This window comes from Camelina sativa, chromosome 9 (assembly GCF_000633955.1).
Source record: "Camelina sativa cultivar DH55 chromosome 9, Cs, whole genome shotgun sequence".
Taxonomy (NCBI): domain Eukaryota; kingdom Viridiplantae; phylum Streptophyta; class Magnoliopsida; order Brassicales; family Brassicaceae; genus Camelina; species Camelina sativa.
In genome coordinates, this window is record NC_025693.1 from 20,305,239 (window position 1) to 20,328,826 (window position 23,588).

General features: G+C 35.0%; 4 protein-coding genes across 4 annotated transcripts in view; 1 reads left to right on the forward strand and 3 right to left on the reverse strand.

The window, feature by feature from the left end:
- Positions 1 to 1,722, reverse strand: part of LOC104711491 (1-aminocyclopropane-1-carboxylate synthase 9) — a 2,956-nt gene extending 1,234 nt beyond the window's left edge. Inside the window, exons 1-4 of the mRNA XM_010428192.1 lie at positions 1,454 to 1,722; positions 1,195 to 1,326; positions 946 to 1,106; positions 22 to 849 (exon numbers count right to left, since the gene is read on the reverse strand). Coding sequence (XP_010426494.1) covers positions 22 to 849; positions 946 to 1,106; positions 1,195 to 1,326; positions 1,454 to 1,600 — 1,268 coding nt within the window. The 5' untranslated portion in view covers positions 1,601 to 1,722. The remainder of the gene's footprint in view (positions 1 to 21; positions 850 to 945; positions 1,107 to 1,194; positions 1,327 to 1,453) is intronic.
- On the forward strand, positions 5,358 to 7,837 carry LOC104711493 (pentatricopeptide repeat-containing protein At3g49710). Its single transcript, XM_010428194.2, has one exon. The coding sequence runs from the start codon at positions 5,613 to 5,615 to the stop codon at positions 7,776 to 7,778; it is 2,166 nt and encodes a 721-aa protein (XP_010426496.1). The 5' UTR covers positions 5,358 to 5,612; the 3' UTR covers positions 7,779 to 7,837.
- On the reverse strand, positions 7,783 to 10,030 carry LOC104711492 (uncharacterized protein At3g49720). The gene is made up of 7 exons (XM_010428193.2): positions 9,856 to 10,030; positions 9,260 to 9,426; positions 9,119 to 9,158; positions 8,979 to 9,017; positions 8,475 to 8,849; positions 8,332 to 8,387; positions 7,783 to 8,116 (listed from the first exon to the last, which is right to left on the reverse strand). The coding sequence occupies exons 2-7, from the start codon at positions 9,380 to 9,382 to the stop codon at positions 7,964 to 7,966; spliced, it is 786 nt and encodes a 261-aa protein (XP_010426495.1). The 5' UTR covers positions 9,383 to 9,426; positions 9,856 to 10,030; the 3' UTR covers positions 7,783 to 7,963.
- Positions 10,124 to 13,396, reverse strand: LOC104711494 (GTP-binding protein At3g49725, chloroplastic-like). Its single transcript, XM_010428195.2, has 13 exons — positions 12,761 to 13,396; positions 12,598 to 12,662; positions 12,414 to 12,476; positions 12,240 to 12,329; positions 12,049 to 12,161; positions 11,888 to 11,962; positions 11,597 to 11,741; positions 11,458 to 11,513; positions 11,317 to 11,367; positions 11,171 to 11,225; positions 11,025 to 11,081; positions 10,813 to 10,932; positions 10,124 to 10,725 (listed from the first exon to the last, which is right to left on the reverse strand). Exons 1-13 carry the CDS (start codon positions 13,290 to 13,292, stop codon positions 10,279 to 10,281), a joined length of 1,869 nt encoding a protein of 622 aa, XP_010426497.1. The 5' UTR covers positions 13,293 to 13,396; the 3' UTR covers positions 10,124 to 10,278.

Genomic DNA, 23,588 nt, shown 5'->3' on the forward strand with positions numbered 1-23,588 from the left:
GACTCTACGTACTCTTTGAGCCTCTTCATCGCCAAATCGAGTGTATCTTCACTCATGTTGGCGAAACAAACCCTAAACCAACCCGGTTCAGTACAATGGCACGATGAACCGGGTGAAATATTTAGCTTGACTTCATATACAATCTTTTTCCAGAGCTCAAGCTCTGCTTCGAATGTGTTTGTGTCCAAGAGATGTCTCATGTCAACCCAACAGAACAAACCAGCGTTACTTTTAAGACAAGTAACCCCTGCAGCTTCTAGACCGGAGACGAGTTGCTTCTGACGAATCTTGAGTCTTTTCTGGTTTTCGTCGAGGTATTTACTTGTGAACTTCTTGTCTGAAAGCAATGCAGAGAGAAGGTACTGTGTTTGAGACGACACGAGGCCGAAACTTGACATTTTTGTTGCAGCGGAAACAACCATTTCGTCGTTGGAGTATATTGCCCCAACACGAAAACCCGGTAAACCGAGATCTTTGGAAAGACTATAAACAACGTGAACCCGCTTGGAGACTTCGCTATTCTCAAGATTCTTGTCTTTTAAGACATCCATGACACTCACAAACTGTTCAAACCCAAAAACGGTACCTGAATAGATCTCGTCGCTTATGAGATGAATGTTTTTGGAAGAAATGAAGTCAACGAGAAGGTTAATTTCTCTTCTGGTCAACATAGTGCCAAGAGGGTTAGACGGGTTGGTAACAAGAACTCCTTTGACCTTAAGATCAAGCTTTTGAGCTTGTTGATAAGCTTGTTGGAGAGCTGACTCCGTTATTTGGAACCCATTAGAGCTTGTGCAATGAATAGGTACGATCTCTGCTCCCGTTCTCCATTTCAAATCTCTATCGAATCTGTACGCATAAGCAAAACAAATACCGTCAGCTCAGGTTTCTTGTGATACAAGTAAATTAAATATAAAACCTATGAAATTAGGATATAGAAATTACCCTGGGTAGTACGGAGTTGGTAAAAGGAAAGCGTCTCCGGGTTCGGCGAGACAAAACATGAGAGTTTCGTTGGCAGAGGTTGAACCAGCAGCTAGGACAATCTTGCTTGGATCAAATGTTACTCTATTACCTCTTATTTCCTCCATAAACTCTGCCAAAGCCTATAGAAAAATAAACACCCTATTAAGTTACTCGCGTCTTAAGTTACATATTTGTTGAAATGTGAAGGAGAAAAGGTTAAATACTTACTTTCTTGAATTCGGGTAGGCCATGATAGTCTTGGAAGAGAGCAAGCTCTTTGAAAATGGATTGGCCGTCCTTCTTGAGTCCGGCTGCGTCCGGATTCTTAGCTAACCATGTCTCTATGAGATCAAAACATAGCTGCATATAAAAAACATCATGCATATTAAGTACCAAAAGTACCTTTAGCAAAAAAAAGTACCAAAAAATACAATAAAGATTTGTCGATGTTGGTCAAACACAAAAAAAAAAGACTCGAATTAGTTACCTGGTTTTCGGCAAGACCCATTTGGATAATCCCATCAGGGTTCTTGATTTCGTCGTAAGGGTTCTTCTCGTATTCTTCCCATCCCAAGAAGTAGGAAGAGTCTTGTCCATGACCATTGCTTGTCACTTTTGTCGACAGTTGTTTCATTTTTTTTTATAGAAGAAGGAAAAACTAATTAAAGAATGTTTGGTTTGATGAAAGATGATTAGTAATGAAGAACGAGGGAACGGTTTTGAGAGATATATATGTTATATTAGGGTTTAGTTAGTTGGTGAAAAGTGAGATGTGGAATGTAGTTGCTTGAGGTATGTGGGAGGTATATATACATTTTTATTTTGTTCCTTTGAACAAGTTAGTTTAATTGTCTCGTCATGTGAGATAGACAACTTCCGTTTTTCACTTCACGTAACTAATAATTTATCAGTTATCATTTATTATATTCATTGAACTTTAAAAAATTCAAGATTTGGTACTAAAGAATATTCAACGTACTATTATTGAAAGTGTCAATTTGCTGTTTTAGTTCTATGACTAATTATATACTCTTATATATATTCTGCTAATCTTATACAAATCTAAACATATCTTTAAGTCTATGTCTATATAAAGTTAAACTCAATAATTTCATTTTTTTTTAAAAGTTTGTGTGCAATGGCCTAGCTATATTACATAGAACTGGACTAAACTGTTCTAAATTTTTGGAGGTAGATAGAATAATATTGTTTAACCCTCACTAAGACACTATAAGTCACTATTTTACAAAGCCACATGAGATAAAATAACAACTATAATAATGATTGGTGAAGTATATAGAACAGAGAAAGCTTTAAACTTTAGTCAAATAAAAATAATTTGTCCATAAAACGCGTTTTCTGTCACCGCCCATACATGCATGACAGTGAATTAGCGACCAAAACAATACAAAATCTATTTTTAGATCGAATGTCATGATGATGTGTTGGGTATTTCACCTTGTATTCCGGGAGTTACCTGAAATATATATCTGAAATGTTTATGATTGTTACTATGGTCGTATACTTAATTAGACTCATAGGGGCTTTAACATTTCACTCATCAAAAATATGTAAAAAATACTCGAATTATGACACGTCATTAAATATACAAATGTATATCTAAACAACTTTTTCTGGATAAAATTTGCAATCTCAATTAATTGTTGGAAAAAGATATCAACAAGATCGAGTTTGGATATTTTGAGAGTATTGACTACCTTGCCGAAGAAAACGTAAACCGTAGTTACCGACAAAGGATATCATCAAAAAGAAATTTGCTCCATATAATTATACAATTATAGACTTATTAATCAATCTATACAACACTAACACAACAAGAGAATCAGATGAAAGATCTTGAATATTCTTTATTTGTATGATAGACAGAAACACAAAACAATTTAAAGAAGTTAAATGAGATCTCACCCATATCTACAACTTACACACTCACAAACTCTTTTTTATAAAACAAAACAAAATTATAGTTGGAGAACCGTATCGCCGTTTTGGGATATGTATCATCGTTTATAGAGAGGCAAAGCTATTTGATTCTTCATTCTACAAATCTTTATTTTGTCACCTTCACAAACTAACACCCCCAATCCGTTTATTTTAATACGAAAAGAGAAAAGAAAAAAAAAAATTAGAGACTAAATTTAAATATTTGGATCTTTTAAGCCCATATTAACATCATCAGGTGAGACGACTTTCAGTTACTTTACAAAAAAATTGGATTTGTGTAAGGAACCACATGAAATTAAAAAAAAAAAAATCAATCTCTTGCCACACCAAGTTTGAAAATTTATACAAACCCATTTAAATTGTTAAGTTTTGTCAATTTTCCTTTAAAGTTTAAACCATACCAAATAGTTTATCATTTTACCTAATTTTACAATTTAAACGGTTAACCATTTTTGTGTGTCCAAATTAACTTGCCAATTGTTATTTGTATATATTTCACTAGAAAATAAAAGTAAAATTAGAAAAATAAATATTTTATTTTAATAAAAATTAACTAAAACATAAAAATAAAAATCAACACCAAGATATACAAAATGAATGGTATCGTTCCTGACAACATAGTAGCAGACTATAAGAATTAAATACTAAAATTTAAATACTTCTTCTTTTATATTAAATAATTTCAAACTCCTCCTCAGCATAGTCTTTTTTGTCATCAAAATCTCTAAATAAGACTGATATATACACTATAAGAAAACATGGTGATTTCTTACAGCAGATCTCAAAGGAAATTGGAAGGAAACACTTGTTTCTTACCATTTTCCTACGAAAAATAATGGAAGTAATAACCCGAAGGAAATCAGTTTTGGAAGGAATTTAGTAGAAAACATTTTCGTAAGAATTTTGTAGAAAAATGGAAAGATGCTTTCTAACAGTTTTCCTACCAAAATGTTAGTAAGAAACAAGTTCCTACTATTTGGATTTAATTTATCAAATTTAAGATTTTGTACAAAATGTGTTAGTCATCCGATGATCTAGACGAATAACATGTATCTCCTATCAATTAGCCTTGATAAAGTCATTATGGTTAAATGATCGAACAAGAAGAGATATTCTCTATTTGTCTAATTAGTTTTTGACTAGGTTTGCAAAATTTGGATCATTAGTGTTGTTGTTGATTTAACAAAGGCATAACATGATAAAACCAACTAATGAATTGTCTTTTTTTGTTGCTTCAATGAACTTAAAAACACTGCAATATATTATATGATTATGATCATAAATCTATTGTGGCCAATTCTGAAAACAGGTTAATGAGTTGAATAAATCCATCATTAATGACAGTGAAATATCCATTATTGATGTTTTCAAAAAAAAAAAAAAAATTAAGATTTTGATTATCTATACTAGTATTTTTGCAGCAACTTTTGATAAAAAAATCATTTTGGAAACAATTAGTATTCAATGCATTGACTTTAATATTAGTTATCAAAAATTTCACTGCATTAATTATAGGTAATTTTTAAAAAAATAAGGAAATCTTTCTACTTATTTAAATATAAATATATGATTCTCTTACATTTTTATTTGAATTTATATTAAATTATCTTGAATTATTCTGTAATACATTTAGTTAATAAAAATTGTGATTTTTTCCAGCATATGATGTAATAAAAAAATTTTAAAACGAACATATATTACTCAATATATGAATTAAAAAATACGGGTACAATATCTCACATCGCCTAAAAAAAATTGGACAATGGTTCAGAATCATACTATAAAAGAGACCAAAATGATTCAGAATACAAATGAGTAGAAAACTTGATTTATCAGGCATTCAAAATTAAAAAACTTTTATTTGGTTTATTCCGGTTCTTTATTTTAATAAATAACATATCAATTCAATCTAATATTTATAATACAAAACAATAGGTATTAAAAATTAAGATGCTATAGTGCGAGTTAAAATATCTCGGGATCGGGTTATATAGCGGAACGGGTTTTATCGATATTTATATAAATTTAAAATATCATTAATTCGGTGTTTAACGGGTAAAACATCATTTCATTATTTTGTTAACACTATTGGTATCAGAGAATAAACATATCTAATTCAATTGATTAAATAAATATTATGTAAAAAATAAACTATATTGCAGTATTATATGGTTTAAATCATAAAATTAACAATTATTATATGATATACATATTTAACCAACAAATACAACTTATAATTTAAATGTTTTAGTTATAAATAATTTGCTTAATCTAGTTAATGATAAATCTTCCGCATGTTAGTTAACTATAAGATGATTTGAGAGATACGGTATGTGAATTTATTCAGAATAAATACACATATCGAAAATATCTAAATGGATGTTCTTAGAAAAACGAGTAAACCCCTATAGAGACTATAATTTTGTTGTCCAATTCAGAAATCCACATATGGAAAATTCTAAATTTTGAACCCAAAAAAAAATAATCCAAATGTATGTGCAATAATAATAACGAAAAGTAAGAGAAGTAGAAGAGCCCATACAATATGGGCCTTAAAGAGAAGACTAAGCCCAAATTAATCAACGAAAAATTAAGAGACGAAACTAAACTACTGTATGACTTTTGTTCAGCTGTCTTCCTCTGAAAACAGAACCTGCAAATGCGGGAAGAAACAGAGTGATTAGATGAACCAGACGCCATGGAAGTTCAAATCTTTTCGAGACCTTCTACTAAAATCTGTAGCGGAGAGAGATCTCTTCACTGGGAAATCACTTCACGCACTCTACGTGAAGTCCATCGTAGCTTCTTCCACTTACCTCTCAAACCACTTCGTGAATCTTTACTCCAAGTGTGGTTGTCTTTCCTACGCACGAGCCGCGTTCGACTCCACGGAAGAACCCAATGTCTTCTCTTACAATGTAATCGTCAAAGCTTACGCGAAAGATTCCAAAATCCATATTGCACGTCAGCTGTTCGACGAAATTCCTCAACCAGACACTGTTTCTTATAATACCCTTATCTCGGGTTACGCTGATGCTAGAGAAACTGTTGCCGCGATGGTTCTTTTTATGAGAATGAGAGAATTGGGATTTGAGGTTGATGGGTTTACGTTATCAGGGTTGATAGCAGCTTGCTGTGGCCGTGTTGAATTGATAAAGCAGCTTCATTGTTTCGCTGTCTCCGGAGGGTTTGATTCTTACTCGTCTGTGAATAACGCCTTTGTTACTTATTATAGTAAAGGCGGGCTTTTGAAAGAGGCGGTGTCGGTGTTCTACGGGATGGATGAATTAAGAGATGAAGTTTCGTGGAATTCGATGATTGTGGCTTACGGGCAGCACAAGGAAGGAGCAAAGGCCTTAGCTTTGTATAAAGAAATGATCTTTAAAGGGTTCAAGATTGATATGTTTACATTGGCTAGTGTTTTAAATGCCCTCACGAGCTTGGATTGTTTGATAGGTGGACGTCAGTTCCACGGTAAGCTGATCAAGGCAGGGTTTCACCAGAATTCACACGTGGGGAGTGGTTTGATCGATTTCTACTCGAAATGTGGGGGTTGTGAAGGTATGTCTGAATGCGAGAAGGTGTTTCAAGAGATTCTATCGCCGGATTTGGTTCTATGGAATACGATGATTTCTGGATATTCAATGAACGAGGAGCTCTCTGAAGAAGCTGTGAAGAGTTTTAGACAGATGCAACGTATTGGACACAGACCTGATGATTGCAGTTTTGTCTGCGTCACCAGCGCTTGCTCAAATCTCTCCTCTCCTTCTCAGGGCAAGCAGATTCATGGCTTGGCTATCAAATCTCACATCCCTTCGAATAGAATTTCTGTGAACAACGCATTGATTTCATTGTATTACAAAAGTGGAAACCTGCAAGATGCAAGGCATGTATTTGATCGAATGCTGGAACTTAATGCCGTGTCTTACAATTGTATGATTAAAGGTTATGCACAGCACGGACATGGGACAGAAGCATTGCTTTTATACCAACAGATGCTGGACTCGGGTATTGCTCCTAACAATATAACCTTTGTAGCCGTTCTTTCTGCTTGTGCACACTGTGGTAAAGTCGAGGAGGGTCAGAAGTACTTCAACACCATGAAGGAGACATTCAAGATCGAACCAGAGGCTGAGCATTATTCTTGTATGATTGATCTTTTAGGCAGAGCAGGGAAGCTAGAAGAGGCTGAGAGATTCATAGATGCAATGCCGTATAAGCCAGGCTCTGTTGCTTGGGCTGCGTTGCTCGGTGCTTGTAGAAAACACAAAAACATGGCTCTTGCGGAGAGAGCAGCTAATGAGCTTATGGTGATGCAACCATTAGCTGCCACGCCGTATGTGATGTTAGCAAACATGTATGCAGATGCTGGGAAATGGGAAGAGATGGCCTCGGTGAGGAAATCAATGAGGGGGAAAAGAATAAGAAAGAAACCGGGATGTAGTTGGATCGAAGTGAAGAAGAAGAAGCATGTGTTTGTGGCAGAAGATTGGTCTCATCCGATGATACGGGAGGTGAATGAGTATCTAGAGGAGATGATGAAGAAGATGAAGAAACTTGGATATGTGATGGATAAGAAATGGGCAATGGTGAAGGAGGATGATGCAGGCGAAGGAGAAGAAGAGATGCGGTTAGGACATCACAGCGAGAAGCTAGCTGTGGCTTTTGGGCTAATGTCGACAAGAGATGGAGAGGAATTAGTTGTGGTGAAGAATTTGAGAATATGCGGGGATTGTCACAATGCAATCAAGTTTATGTCTGCAGTTGCAGGTAGAGAGATCATTGTAAGAGATAACCTTAGGTTTCATTGCTTCAAAGATGGCAAGTGTTCATGTGGAGATTACTGGTGATAAATTGATAATAATTATGATTTAATTGAATAGGAAAATTTGTGTTGACGGATACAAACAATAAGTAGAAAAAAACTGACTTGTTACAAAATACAAGGAGAATATCGATTACGCTATTCTTTTTTGGGTGCGGCTCTACGTGTGAATATGCTTTAGTGTGGACCAGTAGGCTTGGTGGCTGCTGGTTAATGTAATGGCTTGAGGTGGAAGACTTGGCAGGCTGGTTTGTATAATCCTTTGGAAACAGCCTGTTCAAACTTCTTGCTTGGTGCTTCGTTTTCTTCTAGGTTTGTCTGGACGAAAAAGCGGTTCCACCACGATGCGCTACGCATTTTAGCCTGCCAACAATAATAAGAGTATAAGTATAAGGTCTTGTACTCGTAGTCTCTGTCTTAAAGAACTTTGTGAAAGATAGGTAACTGTTAATGTTTGAATCATGAAGAGGTGCTAATGACTAACTCCATGCTACACTAATGCCACTAAACAATAATGGGGAAGGATGGTTTCATGAATAATCATTGCGAGTCAGGAAAACAGGGTATCGTAAACTTACAGGTCGACCAAATTTAGACAATTCAGCAACTTTAGCTCTCTGCTGACCAGGGAGACCTAGAACAGTTGAAATTCAAGAGTTAAAAACAATAAAGATACGTTTTTTTATCATCAGCACCTTTATCAAGTTTTATGTTAGTTTACCTGCAAAAAGAACAACACCATCTGAAGCTACCCTTGCGAGTTCAGGCACGGTCTTGTTCAGGTACTTGGGTGAGAGATAATCCAGAGCATCTGACACGATCACAAGAGAGAAAGATTTTGCCCGGTAAGGCAGAGGGAACTTAATATCAGCCACACGTACAAGACCTTTGCTAACAAAACTCTTGCAGTGAGAATCAGCATCCTCAATGTCATATGGTTCGACACCCCAGGCTTCAGTCTCTTCTTCTTTCAATAAACTGGAAACCACTGAGCATGTGTCAGGACCCACATGCAAGACTTTGCGCATGCCATCTCCATAAGCCTTCTTAAGAACAGGAATGGCTCTTTGGACTTCTGCTGTGCAAGAATAGTCACCTGCGAATTCATAAAAAAATTACACACAAAATGTCAAACCGAGAGTCGAGCTACAGATATATGATGGCTCAATGTCAATCGCAGATGAAGGCACTAACTTAAGCACATGTAGTGAAGAATAAGGATTACCAGTAACTTTGCTGACTTCTTTGATACTTTTAAAGATACCTGTGATGGAGTAAAATATGAATTCGTTAATAGAGCTGTACATAATGCAAAAGGACATATTATATACTAAGATGATCATATATATATATATATATATATACCTGGACCACTGTAAGCATAACCAATGAGAAGGCAAGCACCCTAGAAATTGAAAACAAAATGTAAAGTAAGAAACCATAGCACATTCATATCCCAGAAAGAAATCACTTAATGAAAACACAAATGAAGTACAAAAAGCATACCACAAGGACAAGGCAAATAGATAAGAGTGGAGAAGATCGAGACTTTGAGTGCAAAGCTCCTGCAAAAGGGAAGCTCCCACCATCTCCAACACGTCTGGTTGAACCTACTTGCCGTCTCGCCATGACTAAAGATCCCAACAAGCTCAAGCTCAAGCCAATAAATAGATCTACAAAGTAACAACAAAAACCACTACATTGAATCAATCATTATCCTTTATTTGAACTGAACATCCAGAGAACACAAAAGCACAACAACGCTCTTTGCCCTTCTTCACTATGAAACAAATCGATTTTGAATCAACACAGCTAACTCACACCCTCCACATGGAATAAGAATAGTAGAGCAATCAAATTAATCTCACACATAACCCACAGATCCATGGAAACAAACAAAACACATAAACCTGAAACCTGTTCAGATCCCACCATGAATGTTTTAGCTGCGTTTCTTTAACCCAATTTATCAACATCTTACCCAATTTATAAATTTCAAAATCGAAACAAATCAGATTACAGATAGATCCATAAATCAGCTGGCAGAAAAGTGAACCCAAATCGACAAGAGGAAGAAGAAGAAGGAAGAAATCAAAACCTACCTTTGGATCAATGGAAACGATGAGCGGGGGAAGGGTTTGGATCTAAGATCTGAGATCCGAGAAAATGAGCACTTTTAAAAAGAGAGAGCTTCACCTCACTTGAATTTACTAAAAGGGAGAGAAGAAGAAGCTTCGAAGTGTTAATTTTTATCACATCACTGCCCCAATATATATATATCGCTATCTACTTATTTATATACACTTGCACCTTTGTGTAAAAGCGCGTATGGCTATGACTCTATGACGCGCTGTTACAAGAACGACGGCGTATTTAAGCCATTTAATATATTACCAAAAAGAAGAACCAACATCTTGCCGTTTTTATTACACATGCACAGTTTCGAAAAAAACGACATGCATTTCTTTTTGTTCTGTGGCACACACACACACAAAACAAAAAAAACAGAACATTGTTTTTTTCTTTCATCGTTGATCTAAGGGGAGTAATCTCGCATCTTCTTCTTCATCTTCACGAGGTGGTCTCCATTTACGGTTATGAACCTCGCTGCTGCTTTCGACTATCGTATGATGGTCGAGCCTCTTCTTTATTAGAACATTCACTTTTTCATTAATCAGATATATCAACTCCTTCAAACCAGCTCCGGTTAATGCCGAAACTCTAACGTGTGGTCCTTTCTTCTCCGCAGCATCTAGTTTACCAACTTCTGGAACCTTCCAGACCTCAGCAGACTCACTGACATTTTCATCTTCACACAATAGCCACCCATCAGGGTCATCATCTTGGTTTTTGATTTCGTCTTCATCAACGGTTTCTTCAGCTTTTAAACCGTCGTTTAACTCAGCTTCTTCTTCTTCTCCTTCTCCTTCGCCATCATCTAGAAATTTCTCGTCCTCCACTTCATAATCAATCTACAACAAACAAAAATCCCCAGTGTGAAAGAAGGTGGTTTGTTTCTTCTACTTGTATTGGTATAGACAGGTTTATTTCAATCCTACCTTATTCCAGACTTCAATCATATTTTGAAGCTTCTCTTCAGATACTCCTATTTGTTTTAGGACATGGAACACTGTTGCACGATGCTCCTCGATATTTGGAGCTGTCGAATCAACTACATGCTGCAGGCAACCAATCACATCAACGCCTAGATCTTTCCAAAGTTTTCACTACTACTTGTAACTCAAGAATATGATTTTTATTTAGCTCTTACTATAAGTATATCAGCTTCAACAACTTCTTCTAGAGTCGATCGAAATGCTTCCACCAGCTGCGAAAAGGTGTGTGACCCACGAAAAGAAAAGTAAGTGACACATCACTTGAAAAAGAATATATGATATTAAAGTAGGTATATATTACCTGTATAGGCAGATCTGATATGAATCCAACAGTGTCACTCAGATGCACGAATTCCCTGAAAAGAACTCACAACTCTTGCGATTCAATACAAGTTCATGTGCACCCTAAAGTTATAAACATGATTTCCAAAGTACAAATCAACTTACCCACAAGGAAGATAGACACTCCTGAGTGAAGGATCTAATGTGGCAAACAATCTGCAGAGACCAGACCAAGCATTCAAAAGTTATGACTTCAGTTTCAAATTTGACATTTTAAAGATAGTTTTGAAACCATTTGAATTATACCGCTCATTGCAGTAGAGAGCACTCTTTGTCAATGCACTTGTCAGAGTCGATTTTCCCTAACAAAAGCAGATAATTAATACTCAGAGAGTAGACTAAAAACAGCTGAAAACTCCTTGGGAGAAAAATTCAAAACACTTACAGCATTTGTGTAACCAACAACAGCAATGGTAGCTGCACTCTCATATTTTCGCCCCGCTCTTTTCTGACGTCTAGCACGTTGCAATAGTCGTGTTCGCTGGGCTTCTTTGATTTGGGATAACAAGCGAAGCCTCCTGTCTGCTATCCTGGTGCATCAAGATTTTGTTAAACGCATAGATTAAATAATAGAAAAGAGAGCGCTGCAATAAGTCTTTCGGTTAACCAACAATTAGACATAGAAATATAGAATATATAAATGTGGTCTGAGAAAAGCTTTGGTAAGGTTAAGGACCTTCGGCGTTGAAGCTGAAGCTCAGTTTCTCCTGCACCACCTACAAAACCACCGCCGGTTCCACTTGCTGCTCTCCTGCACAACAATTTTACATGTTCATCAATGTCTAAAAATTCAAAAGAGTAAAGGGAATACGCAAAGTAGCAAGACAAATCACTCACCCTCGGGCACTGACAACTTCAGCTTCTCCAAACTGCCCAAAAGAGTGGCGTCCATCAGTACCACGCACTCGAACCAGCCTGCTCTTTTTATACATCAGAGCCGCTAACTCAGCCTGTGAATGGATAAACCAAGCAGCTATCAGTAAACATTTCCTAGTATGTAAAAGACAAAACTTTATTGTCAGCAGTACCTGTAGTTTTGCTTCCTTTGTATGCGCATGAGCATTAAATATTTCGATTATAAGGCCTACACGGTCTAGTACAGGTTTTTCCCATATTCGCTGAAGAGTCAAATGCAAAGACACAACATTAGCTTTAAACTTAAGGAAAACAAACGAAGAAACTTAATGGTTTCGTGGCATTACCTCTAAGTTCCGTTGTTGAATAGCAGTCAACATGGCGTTTACAAAAACAGCATCAACTTCTTCCTGAGCATCAAGAGATTGTTAACAGCATGATCCAACTTTTCATCACAGGCAGCCAAAGAAAGCAAAAAAAAACAAAGATTTGATAATTTGTGAAAATAGCAGAAATGTTTTAGCTGCTTGCCTTAGAATCTTCAGCATTTAGATGGCATTTGATGTTGTCTACAGTCCCAGGCCCGAAATAAGTATCTAAAAATCGAAACACACTTTTAACAATTAGTCTTTCAGGAATATCGTCGAACAAATGGAAGGCATGATTCTTAAAAAACATTCTAAAACACACAAACCTGCGCGAGGTTTAGATGATCTACGAACAGGGTTTTGAACAACAACATGAGAAGGCAATTCCTTTTCGAAGAAATCAGATTCAAAGTAGCCATATCTCTGTTCTTCAAGCGAATTCGCTAGACAGAGCGCTTCGTTCAGCTTAGCCTGAAGAAACTTAGGCGGCGTTAGACGAGGCTGGACTAGAAAGAGCTTAGGCGCGCTTGAAGGATCTTTAGGGTATAGCAAAACGGAATCTTTCGAACGCGAGTCTTCTTCTACTTCGCTCGTCGTCTTAGGCGCATGCCGTTTCGAAGAGAATGGAGAAGACAATGGTGGCGTTTTGGACCTAAGATGGTTCCGAGCAAGGGGGGATGATGTCGTTACGGATCTAAGACGGTCCCGAGCATGAGACAATGTCCTCAACATTGAGGTACGATTAGAAAGTTTTTGACGATTCCAAAGTGGGATCTTGGTGTTCTTGTACAGGAAACTTGCTTGACCACCAAAGTTCAAGTGATTCAGGCAAAGTGCGACACTTGTTGCGCTACTCATTCAGAAAGATCAAGTCTGCTCGTCATCGGAACAATGCATCTAAGCTTCTCGTATAATTTTGTTAAAAACTTAGGTCGGTTCGTTTGTCTATTTTGATTTGGGAAATATGTCAAAAAGAACAAACACAAAAATAGTCATCAACTAACAAAAAAAAAAAAGAAGAAAAAGACTAAAAAAGAAATATAAAGTTTGTTTTTGGTAAATTAAATATGTAAGTTCCATCAATTTACTAAATAAATTACAATTTTTTGTTGATTTTATTAAATAAACCACAGTGTTAGCAAAATTATGCTAAGTAAAGTAGTTAAATTGACTTACCATATAAAGCACAAAATTTTGTTTAACTACCTAATGAAATTTGTTAATACTTAGCTAGATTTTAACCCACTTTATACTGTGGGACAATATTTTTATAACAAAAACAAAATTTTTAAAAACTGTATAATTGTATTGTTAATTTTATAATTTGACCAGTTGTATATTGCGGACACAACGAGACACTTTATTTATAATAATATTACATTTTTACCGTATCGAATTTCTTATGATTATAAAAATTTAATTTTTTGTGTTTTTTAGATTTAATCCATCAAAAAAATATTCTTACATTATTATTTTTAAAATTTTTAGTGTTTTTAAATTTACTCCGTAAATTTATTTTTTTAAGATTTAACTCGTGAAAAATTAGATCTGTAAAAGTTATCATATAGTATACCGCGGATAAATCTATATGTAATAACAATCCGAATAAATGCGACCAACAGTTGTGTTTTTTCATTCATACCTTTTGGATATTTTTCGAAAAGTCGTGATGGATTATTGTAATGGAAATCTCAAAATTAGATCGGTCATAGTCATGCACTCACCTCTTTGGAGGAAGTTTCTGACCCCAACTGACGAATCCAACACCTTAGAAGGCTTTTCCTTCATTCCTAGCACAAGATCTCCACTCCACAGGAACAAATCTCACCAAACAAACCTAGAATCTCCAAAATCTTCCAAGAACACTCTTTCTTCTTTTTTCCTCTCTATTTTCTCTCTGGAACGGTTAAAAGTGACTTTCCCGAAACCCTCAGGTCGACTTCTTACATATATACCCCGGTTTGGGATTTTACTCAAACCAAATCGCTCTAATTTGACAATTTCACTACAAGAAAACACGCTTTTTGCGAGGACGTGTTGCGACGGAAGAGAGCCCTCGCAAATTTGCGGTGGATTTGCGACGAAAGTACGAGAAATTAAAAATATATAGCAAATCTCTCGCAAAATTGCGAGGAAGCAAGTCGTTGCAAATCCACTGCTCATTTGCGAGGTATTTACGACAAACTCGCGGGGAAGGTCACCTTCCTCGCAAATCACTCGCAATTTTGCGATGCATTTGCGAAAATAAAATCCATAGCAAATTTGCTACCGATCTGCGAGTGAACTGCGATTGCCATAGCAAATCCATTGCAAAATGAGGAATTTTTTTTTTTTAATATTACAAAACTTAATATAATTAGACATTACTTTTAATGATTAAAAAGATGATAGAAAAGAGTATGATGAGACATTAGACCTTATAATATACTTGAAAGTTAATTTTGTTAACTTTTGAAATTATTTTGATGGTTTTTATAAATTAAATATACAAGGTTGCGACAAATTTGCGACTGATTTGCTAGATAAATAGCATATTAGTCGCAAATCCATCGCAAATTAAGAAAATCATAGCAATTCCCTCGCAAATTACAACTTCAAACCCTATACCCTAAATCCTAAACCCTAAACCCTAAAGACTAATTACATTACTATTAATGATTAAAAATATGAATCCAAGACTTATAATCACAGATAGGGCAGTGCAACACAAAATATTTGGAGAATTGGACAATTTTGGAATATTTGTCAAATATTTGTCTTAATGTAATGAACATATATAGGAAGATAGTTAGAAGATAGTTAATGATTAGAGGAAGATGCAAAATTGGACAATTTTAAAAAGTTTGATGATAGAAAAAAGTATGATGAGCCTATTGGACCACATAATATACTTGAAAGTTTGTTTGACTAATTGTTTTAAATCATTTTTGATGGTTTTTATAAATTAGAGATTGAAGGTTTGCGACAAATTTGCGATGGATTTGCTATTTGCATAGCAAATTACTCGCAAATCCATCGCATATCTCTTACGTCATAGCAATTCCCTCGCAAATGAACCCTTGAACCTAAACCCTTAAGACTAATTACATTACTATTAATGTTTCAAAAGATGAATCCAAGATTTATAATCAAAAAATAGGGCATAAATGACAATTTTAAAACCTAAACCCTAAATAAATCGCAAATCTATCGCAAATCTATTGCAAATGTCTCAGTTCATAGCAATTCCCTCGCAATTTCTGGAAATATAAATTACATATTTTAATATGTTTGCTAGGGATTTGCGAGGGACCGTAGCAAATCCGTAGCAATTTTTGCGAGAGACTTGCGACGCAGCGTTTTTCCTATATAAATAGAAAAACCTAGTTTGAGCGAAGCTCAAACCTCGACTAATCCACAGCCGCAAAAACCCTCGAACCCTAATTCCTCTCTTCTCCGATCAATCTCCACCTCTCTTCTCCGATTAACCACCTCTCTTCTCCGGTTACTCAAATCCTCCACCTCTCTCTTCTCCGGCTAATCTCCTCGTCCTCGGTTAGTCTACTCCTCCTCTCTCTTCTTATGTCGGCTAGATCTGTTTGCGAGACAAAGGTTTAGGATTTTAGGGTTTTGATTTCAGTCTTAGGGTTTTGATTTCTTCTCTGATTTCTTCTCTCTTCTCTGATCTCTTCTGTCTCTTCTTTCTTCTGTTTTTAATTCGATTTTAGGGTTCAAAATTGGGGATTCAATTTGGGTTTTAATTAGATTTTAGGGTTTCGAATTTGGGGATTCAATTTGGGGATTCGATTTGGGGATTCGATTTGGGTTTTAATTAGATTTTAGGGTTTCGAATTTTAGGGTTTCAACTTTAGGGTTTTGATTTTTTGATTCGATTTTGGTTTTAGTGGTTAGGTTTAATTTTGATTTTAAGGGTTATTTAATTTAGGGTTCAATATTAGGGTTTTTATGTAATTCGATTTTGATTTCAATTTTGATTTTGATTTTAATTCTAATAATATTTTTGAATTTTACTTTCAGATGTCTTCTCGAGACAATAACGGTTCTGTAAACCAAAATGCATACACAAGGTTCATATCTTCTCAAGGGTTATCTCCTCCCATCCCTGCTCGAGGGATACGTTCTACAGCCTCTGCTCAAAGGGTACCTTCTCCCACCTCTTCTCAAGGTACCTCACCGGCGACAGAAGGAAACCGTAATGCAACCTCTCCGGCGGTGGAAAATGATCTTCCTCCTCAGCAATCAGCATCACGTGTTAACAGTATCTCTGCCTCTCAAACATTTTTTACTTTGGAACAGTTACTTGCAAGTCCTGGGCGTGCAAACTTAACAAAACTAGATCCTAAGCGACCTCCGGGTACTCTCTGGTGAGAATGTATACCTATCGTTAGATCAATCTTTATGTCTTGTATTTTTATGTCTTGTATTTTCAATCTTTATGTCTTGTGTCTTTATGTCTTGTATTTTCAATGATCCTCATTCCTTTTATCTTATGTTTTGTAGGTTTGACCAGGATGGCTCGGTTGCTACTACTGTCCGAGCCATTTTTGAAAGAGATTTCAAATCAGCTCATGCCAATTGGACGCAAACACAAGGTGATGTTGTAAACTGGTGGTTTGAAACTTTTGCGGTAAGTTACAGATTTGTTGATGTGTTTAAACTACAAATTTTGTGTGTTTATCACTTGATTCTGGTTCTAGTTCTGATTTTGTTTTTGTGTCTATCACTTACAAGCAAACATATAACTGGGATGCGTCCATCAATGGAAGAGTTAGAGCTGAGTTTGAAAAGAAGTTGAAGTCCTGGATGTGTGATCAAGTGTCTCGGTGGAAGGGTAAGTGGCGGAAGAAAGGTAATGACGCAATGCCGCGGTGGCTTGATCCTACTGTATGGGATGGCTTGGTCAAGTTTTGGTGTGAACCAAAATCAGAAAAAGAGTATCAATGGCCGTAATGCTCGCTATAGTGATCCTGAAGGCACCGGAATACATAAGCACCGTTCTGGTCAGACCTCTTTTAAAGCCCGAGCACGAAAGCTTGTGAGTATCTCTGTTTAACACAAGTTCATTATTCATATCATACCTACAATATACTAATATAGTTGTTTCAATTCTCTGTTTTTAGTCTGAGAGTACTGGTGAGCCACTACCTGATTTCCTGCGAATACTAGAAGACACTCATAGGAAACCTGATGGATCGTTTGTTGATGGACTGTCTGAGAAGGTGTTCAATGAAGTGTCGTCAAAGATAGCTGAAGCTGAGTCTGAGCTATTATCAGCGGATAACATGGAGAGTAGTGCTTATGGCGGGTTATCACTAACAGTGAAGAACCAAATTTATACCGAGGTAAAACATGCTTCATTGTTTATGTTAATGTTTGTATTTGTGTAAACTATGTGTGTATTTGTTTATGTTTATGTTTGTCTAAATACTTATGGTGTGTATATGTTTTGTTGGCAGGTTGCTCCGAAGAAAAAGAACCGGATATATGGGGTTGGTAACATGCAAGGAGAAGCATCTTCAGCTCATATTGTTCAACCGCCTCCTACTGAAGATCCACTTGTTCTAGCTGCGAAGCTTGCTGCTGCCGAAGCTGTTCTTGCAACTCAGGCAACTCAACTACAAGCCAATGCAGAGAAGATGCAAGAAAATGAAGTGAGGATGCAACAAAATGATCTGAAGATGCAAGAAAATTCCGAGAAGATGCATAGTTATGATGCATACTTTGATTATCTTGCATCGAAAGATCCAGAGTTTGCTGCAAGATTTGGCCGAGAAGATTCACCGGCGACCGGAGATGGAACCACGGGACAGTGAAACTGATGAACTCTCTTTATCCTTTAAACTGATTCATATGTAATGTTTTTTGTAGAACAAGATGGTTATTATGTTTTGTTAACTTATTTTGTAAACTTAGTAATAATAACAGCTTTAATTTGCATAAGTTTAAGGATAATTTTAATTACAAGTTTAATTTTAATTACATGTTTAATGCTAATTAAGCTTACCAAAATGAAAAATATAATTTATTTTTTATACTGTTAATACAATTTGCGACGGAAATATTAATTGCAAAAGCATCGCAAGTTTGCGAGGGATTTACTAGAGACATATTTGCTAGGATATTGCTAGAAAAATTGTTTCTCGCAATTTGCGTGGGATTTGCGAGGGACAACTGTTCCTCGCAAAAGTTGCGAGGGAATTGCGACGTTGACCAATTTGCGAGAAGCGATTTGCGAGGAACGGACTTTCCTCGCAAATCTCTCGCTTTTGTCGATTTGCGAGGGAATAGCGATGTATACGTCCATCGCAAAAGGTGTGTTTTCTTGTAGTGTTTAAATCAAGCTGGTCGAACCATAAATTGTTGGTGTCGATCGACACTACCTTGGTGTCGATCGACATCCATCCCCAAAACCCACAATTTGGTTCGCTGATGTTACAAGAAGTGGGGAGAATATTCAAGGGGCCATAACTTCGCTACTTCCAAAGAGAATGAACGAGATTATCGTCAACCAAGAGTTGTGAAATCCCTATCAAACGACTAGATACGACTATGGCTTATAGGATCATCCCACAATGGGTGTTGATGTTGATTTATTGTAATTTTGAGCGTTAATTAATAAAGATCTCTTTGCGTTCATTCCGTAGAACTGTTTACGTATGAATCAGCTAAAATTTACCCAAATAGTTACATTGCAAATAAAAAAAATTAACTACATGCATTCCATAATATTTACAATCTTCTCATATTTAGATCTATGCCTATTTTTCATTTCAAATGATAATAAAAAATAATAATTTTGGCATTATATAAAAAAAGAACTAATTAAAAGAAGTTATTAGATAAAATAAAAACAGTAAAGATTATTTTTGTGGATATATCAGTTAAATAAAAAATAAAAGAATAAATTTTTGTATTATATAAAGATTAATAGCTAACTCAACATTTCACATCTTTAAATCATGAAAATTTTCATGATGTTGAATAATGTTTGAGTTAACAAATTTTACAAAGAACATAACTCAAAATTGTACATCAACCATAACACATTATTAGGATCTCACCCGCGGTACACTGCGGGACCATTTTTGCATCTAATAATATTTTAGTATTTTGTGATATATTATTGAAATTATATAAATTCAATTTATAGTGCTTTTAGAATAAAGTAAGGAGCGAGATAAATATAGAATTGATGGTATGTCTAAATAATTTTATTGTGTGAAATTTGATTATTATAATATAGTATTCGTAATTGTTATGCATTATTTAACTTTGATAATAGACTTTTAATCTAAATAATAAAAGTTTAATATAATCCTCAGTTTCACGTATGAATGTGATGTGACATGTTAGAATTGGCATAACACCTTTCGTTTAACTCGTCTTATAAAAGACTAAAATATTGTATTTGTGTAGACAACCCGTAAAATAAAATTATATAGTCATATTTTTGTAATTTCAAATCCGCTCTATCACTTGACCCGCGAGCATTTAAATTTTATTTTAGGAATTAACAAAATATGTTAAATATTTGTTAAACAGTATTTTAACTATGTGATACTAATATTTTTTAGATTTATTTTAAGTATATTTTTTTGGAAATTAATTTAAAGTATGATTGATAACATTTTTGAATAATTTCTCAATTTCAAAAAAAATTGTTTTGTTCTGGATTGGTAACATTTTTGAATAATCTTTGAGTTAAGTCCATAACTCAATTTAACTCAATGATCACTCATGTTACCAATCAGAGCCTTAGTCTTCTATAAAAAACTATGCAAGTTAAAATTGTATCAATGTTATAATAATTTCAAAATATTTGCAAGTTTTTTTGTATATTGTGAAAATTTGATTATAAAACTTTGATTAGTTCTATTATTGTTAGGAAATTGCATTTTCTCGCTAGATTTTTTATTTTCAATCTTTCCTTTTCTTACAAGCTAGTGAGTTTTTTTTTTGAAAAAGCTAGTTAACTTAAATATAAATTTATGATAAATACAAAGTCATAATCTCTTTTTTGTCGTCCATAGAAAAGAAAAAATTATAATTAACTTGTGGGCTAGCGTTAGAAACACAAATTAATAAGAAGAGCAAAGGGATTGAAGAGACAAAAACAGGTAAAAAGAATACCCCACAAAGAAAAACAACACAAACACTATAAAAACTAAAACTCAGAGCCCCGCGATATAGTAGTAAAAATATTTCAAAAAAGTTAAATTAATTTATAAATTTATAATTATATGTTATAAAATTATTTGAAAGTAATAACATAGTTTGAAAATATATGATAAAAATAAAATTAAAAATTATCTCAAAAGAAGAAAAATAATAAATAAGCTAAAACTACATAAATATTAAACATATATATCTGCGAGTTAAAAAATACATAACCATCAAAATGAAAAATTTTATTAAAAAAATATTATGGCAAAAAGACTCATTTCTAAGTTAAAAAATATTAAATGAAAAATCATAATGAATAGAGGCAACCTTGTAAATATTTTTGTATGTATTAAAAAAATAAGATATTTTATAAAAAAATTATAGTAAAGAGTAACAAGAATCATAATATTTATTATATTTATATTACTAATAAACAAATATATTATGAAGAAGTGACATTAAGTGAAAATATTAAACAAAATATTATAATAAGTAAATGCAACTCTTGCACTGACCATTTCGTTAATGTGTATCTCCTTTTCTCTTGCAATGCAGTGAAAAAATAACAGTAGTTAGGTGCTGCAACAGCCGCGAGTAAACTCAAACTCACGTGCCAGGTTGCTTTAGAAACTCTAAAACTCTAAGTTGTTATTTGATAGATATAGTGAAACTTCCATTTTTTTGTTTATATCATTAATCTCTACGCAAAAGTCCAAGTTTAAAAGATTTGTGTTGCATACCAATTAAAATCAATCTTGTAATGAATTAATAGTGTGAATTTCAAGTCAAGAGTATATAAATTTTTCAATAAACAAATACACCCTTATGAGTACCTTAAAATCACCAGCACTATAACAATTGTGAAACCCCTAGATTAACTAAATTATCACTACTACAATTACACGTCTACAACCACACAAAAAAAAAAAAAAAAAAAAAATTTGAAACCCTAACTAGACTTCGGACATGCGGATTAACTAAATCCCTAATTACAACCACAGCAAAAAAAAAAATACAAGTTTTGAAACCCTAACAAGACTGTTTCACTAATTTGTTACGTGTAAATAGGTTGGCGACAGAGAGGGCATGAGTTTTTTTGTCGATTCAACCACTGGATGACACAATCTTCATGAAAAAGATGCGAGCAATTAGGCATAGGGTAGATTCGTTCAACGTCGCATCCCGACTCCAACAAATTCTCCAAACAAATCGCACAAGTCTTGGTTTCTTCTTCTTCTTCGCTCTCTTTGTCCACCAGATCTGTACTTGTAGATGACGGACCAGAGATACAAGGCACGACGATGTATTCCTTGTGTGTCAATGTGATGTAGACTGTTATGAATAAGGGTTGTTGTGGTGTCAATTGACTTGTGAGTTGTTGGGCTTTAAGAAGAATCTGATCGGATATTTGTTTGGACATGAGACGATCGTGGAGTTCGCTGAGAACAAGTTGATAGATGGAGTTTGGTTCGAAGTTTTCCAACTTGAGATAGATGAGTGGGTCGGAAGGAGAAGTATCGTCAGGGTAAGATCTGAAACTCGTTACGCTGTCATCGTTCTTGTCTATGATAAGTTCCTCGATTTCTCTGTCTCGACTGATTATTACATCGCTTAAGAAATCTGACAAGGGATGAGACCAACCCGATACATGAATATCGACACCGACTGGTTTGGTTTCCATTATTATCGAAGAGAGATGGATCGATGATGAGACTTGAGAGTCGTAAAAGAGATTGGAATAAAAGAGAGAGAGATAGAGCGATTGTTGTGAAAGATGAAATTGTGGAGAAGTGCGGTGTAATGTTATTATGCTTAGGGTTTAGCCCTATTTATATACTTAGCAATAAAGCAAAACTCTGATTATAATTAATGAGTGTCAATTATAATTTGTTGTAACGGATCAATTTACATACAATTTCCTTTCTTTTTTTTTTTCCCAATTTTCCTTTTTGCTTAACGTTCGTTTCTTGTTTTTTTTTTTTTTTTAATTAGGGATTATTATTTTTTTGAAATATTAAATTTTTATTATTAATAATAACTCTCCAATATAGCAAATCGGAAAGCGAGATACACTGGAGATTCACACGGCCACAAAAGGGGACAAAGTAAATAGCACCGGGAAAAAGAGATCTGAACTGTATGTACACGAGGCCCACCTAGTAGATGTGGCGTTTGCGAGGGAGACTACTTCTTTGAGGGCACCCTGATTCGATTTCCGGCGACGACCGCCTCAGAAGCTTTTTCCACGACAAAACCTCCTCCAGCGAAAGCTTGTAACGGCGGTGCAGAAGGATTTGTGGCTCAATAAAACCGAAACCCAAGACAAGCCTGCAAGATCTCAAGAGATCCGCCGTTAATCGCCGGTGAAACCCACCGATCCACCTTCTGTCTTCCACCGCTCTCACCACAGCCGAGAGAGAAGGAGGCTCTCTCCTCAACTCACCGGGAGAAGCCAAGATGAGCACAAAAAAAGGCAGATCTACCACAGCCTCATCACCGCCGGAGAGAAAGGGATGTCGACCACCGACCGTGCTTCACTCACTCAAGGATCACTTTCTGCAATTAAGCGCAGCATTAAGTAAATAAAACAAAAAAAAAAAAAAAAAAACAACCTTCAAGGAGTGAGATTTTCTACAGAGGAACGATTTGTCCTCTCCTTCAAACAAACCCGTCGCAAAGATTTTTAGTCACATCGTCGAGATTAGGATCGTAAACCATGTCAAGTTCTGCACAAACCTACACCACACATTTTTTTTTTTTTTTTTTTNTTGAGTGTGCTCTTCTTTCTAACACCAGGGTTTCTGTCAGATCATGTTTTATTCGACATAACCAACAAAAGTTCGTGATTTATTTCGAAAGTCAAAAAAAAAAATTCAAACAATTAATTATATGCAATGTTCATCTTTTTTTATCAATAGTTTTTGTAAGTTTATGTTGTTGTTTGACATTTTTTTCCTATTCAATTTATTCTGTTTTGAGATTTTATTATTT

Coding starts and splice junctions, on each gene's coding strand:
- LOC104711494 (XM_010428195.2), bottom strand. CDS start 13,292: ATGAGTAGCGCAACAAGTGTCGCACTTTGCCTGAATCACTTGAACTTT. Junction 12,663..12,760: donor ATCATCTAAACCTCGCGCAG/GTTTGTGTGTTT, acceptor TTCGATTTTTAG/ATACTTATTTCGGGCCTGGG. Junction 10,933..11,024: donor TTGAAGCTGATATACTTATA/GTAAGAGCTAAA, acceptor GGTTGCCTGCAG/CATGTAGTTGATTCGACAGC.
- LOC104711492 (XM_010428193.2), bottom strand. CDS start 9,382: ATGGCGAGACGGCAAGTAGGTTCAACCAGACGTGTTGGAGATGGTGGG. Junction 8,850..8,978: donor AGAAGTCAGCAAAGTTACTG/GTAATCCTTATT, acceptor ATGAATTCGCAG/GTGACTATTCTTGCACAGCA. Junction 8,117..8,331: donor TGTCTAAATTTGGTCGACCT/GTAAGTTTACGA, acceptor TATTGTTGGCAG/GCTAAAATGCGTAGCGCATC.
- LOC104711493 (XM_010428194.2), top strand. CDS start 5,613: ATGAACCAGACGCCATGGAAGTTCAAATCTTTTCGAGACCTTCTACTA.